This window comes from Octopus bimaculoides, chromosome 22, assembly GCF_001194135.2.
Source record: "Octopus bimaculoides isolate UCB-OBI-ISO-001 chromosome 22, ASM119413v2, whole genome shotgun sequence".
Classification (NCBI taxonomy): domain Eukaryota; kingdom Metazoa; phylum Mollusca; class Cephalopoda; order Octopoda; family Octopodidae; genus Octopus; species Octopus bimaculoides.
Window position 1 is genome coordinate 37,086,586 of NC_069002.1, and position 11,118 is coordinate 37,097,703.

Below are 11,118 nucleotides of genomic sequence, written 5' to 3' on the forward strand. Positions count from 1 at the left end.
GCGTCCTTCCCCTCCATTGGCCAGTTGAAGTTTAGTGTCATGTGACAGTTAGCTGGTGCTGGCTGTTAGAGCCTACCGGCGAGTGTTTAAGAGGGGAATTTGGCATGATGGTCATTTGCCCACTGACATTTGTTGATGCTGCATTGAAGAAACCAAAGAACAAAAGGCCAAAAGAAAAAACACATTCAACACCAGAGCTGAAGACAGCTCCAAAAGTCGGGGAAGGGAAGATTGGGGGCTAGGGGCATCGCCATGTAAATGGTAGAGGAGTAGGGGCCGAAACTGGACGTGGATCCTATAAAGCAGCTGTTGAGGTATCAAATCACGAAATGTGATTGGAATTCCTAATGGATATAAGGAAAAAGATATTTTGCAATAAGACTTTGTTACCTTTTTTTCAGATTCATAGCCAGCAGTCTCCATTGGAGATGGGGCATCCACATCAGTAACACCTGGAACAATAAACAGAGGTGGATGTATAAACAAGAATCCTACAATCAAGTGTGTATGTGTGTATCTATATGTAGTAAACCCTTATTTTAATGGATTTAAAGAGAGAGAGAAAAGACTGCAGTTGTACGATCAAGTAATAATGTGTATGAATGAAGACAGCTGCAGCAAGAAGTTCCCGATCTTGAATTGTCGAGAGAGCTAGAATGGGTTCTGATCACAGGTCTGTTTATTGAGGGTTGACCCAGGCTAATCCTCAACAAGTTATTGTTCCTGGGAATAGAGAAGCATGGAATTACCTGGATTCTGCAACGACATCTGCATAGCATATGCAATTTGTTCCTCTTCACTCATCGAAGAAATATCTGGAACAATGTTGGCAGCAGGGACAGCTGGGAAATCAGAAACTGTCTTGGTTGCAGCGGCAGAGGGAAAAGCTGAACCTCCACTAGCAGGGTTTTCATTTTCTATCACCGACATCTTGAGAGCACGTTCTAATAATGCTTCATCTGTAGTTGCTGTAAGCATAAAGATACACATCTAATATAATCATTTCCATTCAATATTCATATCAGTGATCAATCAAAATGTATTTAAAGACAGACTGCAAAATATTGAATAACAGAAAAACATTAAAAAAAAAACCCTCAGCCAGTTATGAATATTTTTTTTTGTATGTTACATGTTACCTTCAATATTATGTTAAGAGAACCTTCACTCGCATACTAATATTAAAATGCCAAAAAATCCTGGATGGAAAACAGTTTGCAAAATCAAAGTCCAAACAAAAATTCTTTGCTCGAGTGAATACTTTCAACATTCACAAAACAAATACAATTCCATGGGTCATCCTTAGTTGCCATAACAGTTTTGGATATCAATCTGCCTGAGACCGAACCAAGTCACAAGTTCTATCACACAAAACCAACAAGTTTTGTAGTGCTCATATCTAATTAAAAATCACACACACACACAGAGGCTTCTTTCAGTTTCTGCCAACCAATCCACTCACAAGACTTTGGTCCACCTGGGGCTAAGGCAGTCACTCCAGGCATCACACTTCCGCAATACAAACAGAAATATTGGTTTCAAATCTTGGCACAAGGCCAGCAAGTTCAAGAGAGAGAGGTTAAATCAATCACATCATCCTCAGCGCTCAACTGGTCCTTATTTTATCGGCCCCAAAAGGATGAAAGGCAAAGTCGACCTCAGAATGTAAAGACAGATGAAATGCAAGCTCAGTATTTTGACGATTGCACTAACGACTCTACCAGTTCACTGCCTTACACAAACAGAAATATTAATTAAACAAGGTTGTTTACCTGTAGTTTCAGCTGACTGCATTTCCGTGTCCTGAATTGGAGCACTTGCTGCTTTCCTGGCTTCATCTTCCTGTCGAGCTCGTTGTTCTTCCATCGAGACTCTCAAAGCCTACAAACCAAAATTAAAACGGATTTTCATAAATGAAACATTTTTACATCAACAACAGAAGAAAAAATTACAGCTGAGAAATCAAATTCCCAAGCTAAAATAATTATTTTCAGATGTGATACAATCAGTTGCATCTAATAAACTTCTGCATGTTTCAGAACTATTTTACAACTGTACTTGTTTCGATATCAACATTAGAATTCATACTTTGCAACAATTATGAGGTAAGACACAGAAATGGTTCTAGCTAAAATACAGGTGCCACAGTCAACACCATTTAATGTCTACTTTAACAGCTGCTTCTGAAGGACAAAAACCATGTTACACAGTGTAATCACAGCTATGAAATAATGAAACTGGAAGTCCCATCAAAGTCATGCACAGTTAATATTTCATTACATGAATAGTGATTAAAAGTCATTCAACACAGGTGAAAAAATAAACGAATGTGATCAAACTCACCAAGGCTAATTCAGGATCTTCGTTGGGATCAACTCCAAATTCATAACTAACAATGTTTAATCCAGGAGCTGCACCATCTTCACCGACAACAATGGCAGAAGACGAAAGAGCATCAGACAACATGGGACCAGACGGTACCGTTAAAAGATGGGAACTGGAAATATGTGAATAGTTCTGTGAGAATGGGGATTTAGTAGAAAGATTTAATTCACTGTATCAAGTAGAATACAAGTCATTTATGAACTTAGTGTGTAACAGTTTAGTTCCTGACTGTAGCCATTGAAGACTTTAATTAAATTCATTAACATCAAAATATCGGATAAATAGACATTTGCCCTGATTGAAAAACAAAAACAAAAATAAGTAGATGTCTGTCTTTCTTGGCAATCTCCTTGTTTGCTAAGAATTTTGTATATTAAATCACTGCTTCTTTAGGGAGGTTTTAAGGAACCTCAAAGCTTTATGAAAAAAATTGTGGGGGTTGCACAAGATAAATGCCTTTTAATAAAATTTAATACAAAATGGTATTCATCACTTTCAAAATAAATATGGTGTGGTTCCTACAATTTTTGGAACTGCTGTATTAAATGACAAAAATCAATCATGGAACACGAATAAAGGAAAAATGCATTATTGGAGGCACCGAGGAGGTATCTCCAACTATGTATTTGCTATTTACAAATGTTTTGTTAACTGAGAAGATATTTCCTTAGCTATGGAAAATGCAACTGAAAACATATCTAGTTTAACTTGCCAAGGAAATAGATGATGCGTTTTCAGAAATAATCACCCATAGATGGATACCTCTGCTATGGAAAAAAATTAAACAAATATGTCACATTTGTTTAAGATAAATAAGAAAATAATAATTACAATAACAAGTTGAATTGAAAATATTGATTTCATTTGATTAGAATTAAGGTTAATTTTTCTATAAGATTTTATATAAACTCCAATATATTTTATCAATAGCATCCATTTTCCACCAAAAGTAAAAGACATTGATGACCAAGGCAGCATTTGAACCTGAAACCAATTGGTACAAATCTAACTATTCAAGTGCTTCTGGTTCAGAAATATAACTTTGGTAGAAGATCAAACTACTCACCTGGTGCCATCTTTACCATTTATTGTATTAATGAGTGCAGTTAATTTCTCAGTGTTGATAGCCTTCCGATGAGTAAGAAGAAAAAAAACAGAAAAACAAAGAAATAAATTTTAAGTTCCAGAATGACATGAAAATAAAAAATTGTTGATTTATTTTTCTATAGAAACAGAATATTAAATAATAATTCAGCCAAAATATTCTACTTGCTTTCTGTCTAAAGCAGCCATATCCAGCCCCTTACACCTACCCTACAATGTCATTATAAAAACAATCATCATAATCTTTTATTTGACAGAGGAATCTGAAATGGTAATGGGTTCAGGCACTAACGTATAAGCAGGTTAAGAAGTCGCATGAACTATAATAGTTTCAAAGTTAATGCAGGATTAATTTAGTCATGCATTAAATTAATAAATGTATGATTAATTTAAAACAATATGAATAAATAAACATTTACATTTGACAAAGTAATCTGAATGCTAAACGATAAAAGTCCCTGCAGGGATCAAAAAGAAGTTGCTGAGGTAGATTTTTCTGCAGCTGTCTACCCCTCCTGTCCATCAGTCCTTGTGCCTGTTTCTAAGCAAGGTGATCTCTCTTCCACTGGCTGGACATGCTTTCACAGAAGACTGGAAACAAGGGACTCAGTTTGTATATTTGTGGCACTCGTGTAATATCAAAACAAGGAGACACACGACAAGTACCTTCCAGTTTCCATCTACCAAATCCCATCACAAAGCATTGGCCAGCCCAGGGATCTAAAAGACTCTCACCTAAGGTGCCATACAGTCAGGCTGAATATGAACCCAGCCACTTCTTAACCCACACCTAATACAAAATATATAAAAGCAAATAAACCCAGTAACTCACTTCTTCTCCAAAATTCACAACATCAACATTCACTTTTTCTTTTTTCAATTTTTTACCAATTTTCACAAGCTGAAAGAAAGAGAGAAAATAGAAATAATACATTTCTAAATCTCTCAGAGAGATTTATACAGTAGTAACACGATAAAGTGGTGGTATGTTGTCAACTTAATGTGACAGTCCCATGAAAGGGAAGAATACTATTTATGCTTCTAGGAAGAAGCTATTTAGCCTTAGGAAGCACTGCTTCCTGTCGGCCTTGACACAGGGAATGGGTCAAAGCCGACAGGAAGCGGTGCTTTCTAGGGCTAAATAGCAGTAGTATGCTTCCCTTTCATGAGACTGTCACATTAAGTTGACAACATACTACCACTTTAAGAGAGAAAATATCAGTCTTGTAAATGGAATGTGGCTGAAATAATAATAATAATAATAATAATAATAATAAATGCCCTGATGCAGTATTTGAATTGGCAATCATATAAACAGCAGGTACAAATGACCTTTATAATTGTATTTTACTTATTTTAGACTCAAATTTATATCTAATTCAGATAACAGTAAAATATTTTAGTTTGTTTCTTGTTTTTTGGTTTAGTCATTTACTTAACGTCCCAAAGAGACACACAAGCAAAATGGTAGGAATACAACCATATTCAACTTGTCCCTTTTTCTTCTCTAGGCTCTTCTTTTTTTATTTATTCTTCAGTCTGATGAAGCTCCATGTTTCAGATCGGTTTTATTACCAAACATGATAAATATTTTTAGCATATCAGTGGCAATACCATACAACATAGGAAGCAGAAACAGCTTTTAGATGGGATGCAGTCTATTTGTATTGAATTAATAAATAATAATTAATGCAAGTCAATTGTTGTTCATCGATTTCTCCATTTTCTGTCTTCTTTAAATTTCTTTTTTATATTTATTTAAATTACTCTCATTGGATAGCAGTCAAAATAACAATGATTTTTATTTACAAACATCATCGTTGTTTAAACTCCAATAAACTCTGTCTGGTCTATGTTTGCATGTGCCAGATGGAGTTTATAGATGTAGACTTTCTACGGATGAATGCGCCTTGTTGCCAAACCTCACTTGCTTCCAAGCAAGGTAATATTTCCTTATGAGCTGATAGGTTTTTTTGGCAGAATATTGGAAAGGAATGACACTGTTTTCTGTATCTAAGAAGAGATAGACAGATGCAGATTTTCTTCTAGCGTTTTAATAATGAAATGCAAAAACACATCTAAATTTATATGTTGGTGTATCTCATGTAATACAGATTTCTAACATAAACACTAAAAATTTTGAGGAATGGGTATCAAATGTTTAACCCAGTAAATGGTTATTTTAATTGACCCTGGAAAGATAAAAAGCAAAAGCCAACCACAGACGAATTTGGAATGGAAATCAACATGAAACTAAATATTGTTGAGTATTTCATCTTTTGTTCTACTGATTCTTCCAAACCATCTCACTTCCAAACTATTGGTATAGGACCATATAAACAACAAATAGTTTAAAAGAAGAACACATGTAAAACAATACCTCTTTTTCATCATCTTCAATAGGGCTGGCCACAAATATTACAATTCTCATTTTATGGTTTCTTCCTTGACGATGTTTGAGAGCCAACTGCAACAAAAACAACAGCAATAATAATAATAATAATAATAATAATAATGACTTCAAATTTTGGCTCAAGGTCAGGAATTTGGGGAACGGAGTAAGTCAATATTACATTGACCCCAGAACTCAACTAATACTTATTTTATTGACTCCAAAAGGGTGAAAGGCAAAGTTGACCTCAGCAGAACTTGAACTCAAAACATAAAGATGGACAAAATGCCTATAAGCATTTTGCCCCGTGTGCTAATAACTCTGCCAGCTTGCTACTTCAATAATAATAATAATAATAATAATAATAATAATAACAATAATAGTTTCTAATTTTGGCAGAAGGACTTCAATTTGGTTGGAGGGAACCAGTTGATTACACTGTCTCCAGTGCTCTGCTAGTAACTACACTGTCTCCAGTGCTCTGCTAGTAACTTATTTTATCAACCCCAAAAGGATGAAAGGTGAAGATGACCTTGGAATTTGAATTCAGAATGTAAAAGCCAGAAGAATTGCCACTCAGCATTTGCAGATCAAAAATGTGTAAGGGACAATGATGTATTACTTGGTAATAAGCTTATCCACCTAAAATAGATAAAAGGCAAAGTTGACCAGTGGGATTTGAACTCAGAACATAAATGGGCTTTAAATATTAATTTCTAATATAAGCACAAGAGCCAGAAATTTTGTGGAAGAGAACACTCTAATATTTGATTGGTAATTTACTTTACTAAACACCAACAGGACAAAAGACAAAGTCAATATCAATGAGACTGAATTCAAAATACATGCAGAAGCATCAATGGGTGCCACTTTAGCAAGCACCCATTGCTATCCATGCAATCTTCCTGGCCATTTACACTTTAGCATGCTTTCTAACCCTAACCTTAAACCCATTCCTAACCCAGATCAACACCCATCAATGTATATCCTTAACACAATGAACAGAAAACCACCCAGATGGCAGTGTTTCTGCACGTATTATGTTGCAGATTAAATATATTCTATTCTTCTCAACATCTGATGATACTTACATGAGCCACCCGGATGGCAGTTCCAAATTTGATATAACCATTTGGTTGGACTTGATGTAATTTTGATAATATCCTGCCCACATCCGTTGTTAATGTAACCAGAACTTTCACACTAGGAAAATGAAAGCAATGAAAAGAGTGGGGAAAAAGAAGAGAAAGAGATTACGTCAATTTCATGTTTTCACGATCTTGTATTGTGGGGAGAGCAAAATGCTCATTGCCAGGTTTGTTTTTGCCTGAGCAGGTTAAAGTAAGAGTTGTAAATGTCTGAAATGTTGCTAGGTGGTCCTTTAACCTTTTGTCAATCCTGATTGAATAGAACTATGATCAAATGTTTTCTAGCAAGAACCACTTTTGTCTTTTATTCAGACACAGTAAATCTAAGATCACATTATCCAATGCAGTAGAGAATGCGAATAGAATTTTTATGAAATAAAATTGTACAAAATGGATTTAGTACAGTGCAGAGGAGTGAGAAGTAATAAAGGAGTGATGAGGGAGTAAAGCAGGTTGGCATACTGTCAGCAGGTTCAGAGCATTGTAGTAACAGTAAGAAAGACAGGGAGTGGACAATGTAGTAGTAGTTGCAGTGATGATGAGTGATGCGTTCGCTATCAAACACACAGCCTCCTCTTAGATACGGTCTATTGTGGTTTGTGTGTGTGTATGTGTACACACACTAGATATAGAAGGGCATACTTATTATGAGCAGTTTTGTAAACCAAGCCACAAATTTGATATAGTGAATACTTATAATGGTCACTTGAGAGCAAATAGTGGGGTATCCAGCAAATATGTGTGAACTGGGAAAATGTAATCTAGTAATGACACACACACACACAGAACTCTCTGAGATTAGTATCTGTGCTTCACTGATGCTAACTCAAAGGACTTCAGATAAATTCAAAGATAGAAGAATATAGGATTGCAGTTCTTTGAGTCCAAAGATCACAAGGAAGAGTGGCACACTCTCTGCAAATATTTTCTTCCTTTCTTAGTTGTTTTAAAGTGAGAGTCAATCCATCCAATCGAATCCCACTCTTTAGGCTTGGAGCTCTGACCCCAGTGGTTCAGACCTGCCAAGCCAGTGACCAGCAAGCTGTAGGTTTTTACACTGGCATGGTTTTCTCCCAGGTGAATTACCTTACAATGCTGGAGAGCTCCACCTGACCTGAAGTTGCTGGAAGGATGTCAAACAGGGCACTGGACCACTCACTGATTTGCTGTTAAGGTTCACTCTTCTAGCATTTTTCGTTCCCAAGGTACTTACAAGGCAGTGAGGGTTTGTGCTTGAAGATTCTTCCATAACATTCTAATTAATCCATAGCCGGGGCCCTCTCAAGGTGCTAATGCTCCCTGTCAGAGTACACTTGGGAACAAAACCCTGGAACTCCCTGAACTCCCAGGGATCCACTACTGGATGCAGTTTTAAGTCATACCAGAAGAATATAGAGACACATAGTTGAAAGTCAAATGTGAATTGAGAAAAACAAAAAACTAAAAATGATACTTACTCAGACATAACTAATAAACCAACATTATTTTCTGGGTTTGATCGTGTTTTTGATAAACAAACAACATTGACAGCATCTTGCTGAGCATGAAGCCTTGTAGGGGTGTAGTCCCCATTTCTCATATAATCACTGTTGTCGACACTACAGAGAGAAGGACACAATCGACAATTGTAGAATGAATACTGGAAACATTTAGAGACACAGATAAAAAAAAAAAAGAAATTGCAATTCAAGGTTGATAAAGGTAAATTGCAGCTGAGAAGATATAAACTAGGAATTGTGAATAGAAAGAAGAGTTGGGAAGTTAAAATTGTAACTTAGGACAAAGAAGACTATTTTTTCCAGTTTTGCCAAGTTGAAAACATAGGTACAATTATTTCTAATTTATATATGAGTAGGAAAGACATACATTCAAATGCACACACCATACACAATATAAAAATGTTACTTTTAATCTTTTAAATGCAAGAAATGATTCAGTGAAATCTTCATTATCAATAATATTGTGTAAGACATTTTTTTGTCCTTGAGTAGCAACAGTTATTTCCGATTTGCTTAACCCTAGAAAGTATGGAAAATGGCTAATATTTCCTTCAAACTTTGCTTTTCTTACATTTATTTAAACCTCTAAGAATCTCTCGAAATACATGGCTATCATGCTTCCCCACTACTCCTGCTCAGAGATGCACATATCGTCAGCCACTGAGGGACATGTTCAAGCGGTTAAGGTCAAGCAACTGACAAGCAAATCTGTGATATTGAGCAGAATATTTGCTATAATGATATTTCTGCTTCAGCAACTCAGCACTGAATCTGTGTGAAATGTAATGGAAAATAGGTTAGTTTCAAAACATTGATGTCCAGATCACAAAGGCAAAGTTTGAAGGGAATAGTAGCCATTTCCTTTGATTTCTAGATGGAAGCAAATAGGAAATAACATTTACTGACCAAGGACAAAAAAAAAAAAATTTTAATTTTGTTACACAATGTTATAATAATAACTTGAGAAACAAGTGGTAGGCTACCTTATTATTCCCTCCCCTCCTTTCTTCTTTCACCCACCACACCACCACTCATCAGCAGTCCTGCCTTTTCTTTTGTCCAGAGCAGTGGTTCTCAACCATTTTTCCCCTATGATACCTCTTGATCCCTGTTTCACTCAGACGACCTTTCATAATCATTTGATGTTTAAAAAATCCTATTATATTTTTCTTCATCATCAACATTTAATGTCCATTTTCCATGCTGACAGGGGTTAGTACGTTTGACAGGAGCCATCCAACCAGAGAACTGCACCAGGCTCCAGCTGTCTGTTTTGGCATGCTTTCTATGGCTGGATACCCTTCCTAATGCCAACTACTTTACAAAGTGTACTGTACTTTCGATGTGGCACTAGCACAAATGCTCCACATGTGGCATTTGTACGAGTGCTTACTACATGGCACTGGCATGAGTACACCTTATGTGGTGCTCATATGAATACTTTAACATGTAGCGCTGGCATGAGTGCTTTCCACATGGTGCCACAAGCTCCTAAGACAAGGACCTTTTGGCTAAGAGAGAGAGTGGGAAGCATGGCCATAAAGAACCTGTTTTACTCAGCTTGATACTTTCTCAAGCACAGCAAATCGCCAAAAGTCTCGGTCCCTTACCATCTTCTCAGTAAGATCCAATGTCTACAGATTCTTTCTCACCACTTTGTCCCATGTCTTTTCTGGTCTATCTACAGGTTTCTTATACTGCTACTCCCCAGCCTTCTCAAACCGCCACTTCTCACCTACTCTTTCCCAAGTCACTCCCTACATCTTTTGTCCCCAACCTCCCCATACTGATATTTACCAATGACCACACCTTCACCTCTACTTCCTCACACCCTTACTTTGCTATACACTGAGAGTACTCTCTAACTCATGTATAATACTGTGTAGCCATGTGTCTGCTCTGTAACAAGGTACCAGTGCCTGTCACTCTATCATAATTTTAGCCTCTCACCACCAGGCATAAACCCCTCTCCCTCTCTACCGAGGGGGCTTTTTCTTTGTCTTGTGAGTTACTTGACGATCTCACTAGTGCCAGCATCACGGGAAAAGCACACAATACACACTGTAAAGTGGCTGGCGTTAAAACGGGCATCTAGTCATAGAAACCATGGCAAAACAAACATTTGAGCTCAACGCGGCCCTCCGGTTTGTTGGATCCTGTCGAACCCTTTCCAGAGTGGAAGACAAATGTCGAATGATGATTATATACATACATAATCAATATAGTCGTTGGTTATGGCTGGTCAGAGAGATACCATTGGTTTCGTATCTATAATGCTCTTAGCGGTGACTTGTAATTATTACGGCGAAGGTAAAGAATACGCACACAGGGTGACAAGGGCTTTTGTTACCCCGAAAACGGGTGGTGTGCGTATTCTTTACCTCCGCCATTATTACTGCTCTAAAGGTTTTAAGAATGTGCTTTTCAGACTTATGAACAACTGACCGATTATTGGTTATGTGCGTGCATGTGTGTGTGTATATGTATATGCCTATATGAGGCTGTGTGTGTGTGTGTGTGTGTGTGTGTGTATGTATGTGTATATATATATATATATATATATATATATATATATATATATATATATATA

General features: G+C 36.6%; 1 protein-coding gene across 1 annotated transcript in view; it reads right to left on the reverse strand.

Annotated features, from left to right (window-relative positions):
* LOC106877121 (26S proteasome non-ATPase regulatory subunit 4) overlaps positions 1 to 11,118 on the reverse strand; it is a 12,999-nt gene that overhangs the window by 1,299 nt on the left and 582 nt on the right. Inside the window, exons 2-10 of the mRNA XM_014925917.2 lie at positions 8,487 to 8,627; positions 6,973 to 7,084; positions 5,870 to 5,956; positions 4,322 to 4,390; positions 3,452 to 3,513; positions 2,344 to 2,497; positions 1,773 to 1,881; positions 750 to 968; positions 391 to 452 (exon numbers count right to left, since the gene is read on the reverse strand). Coding sequence (XP_014781403.1) covers positions 391 to 452; positions 750 to 968; positions 1,773 to 1,881; positions 2,344 to 2,497; positions 3,452 to 3,513; positions 4,322 to 4,390; positions 5,870 to 5,956; positions 6,973 to 7,084; positions 8,487 to 8,627 — 1,015 coding nt within the window. The remainder of the gene's footprint in view (positions 1 to 390; positions 453 to 749; positions 969 to 1,772; positions 1,882 to 2,343; positions 2,498 to 3,451; positions 3,514 to 4,321; positions 4,391 to 5,869; positions 5,957 to 6,972; positions 7,085 to 8,486; positions 8,628 to 11,118) is intronic.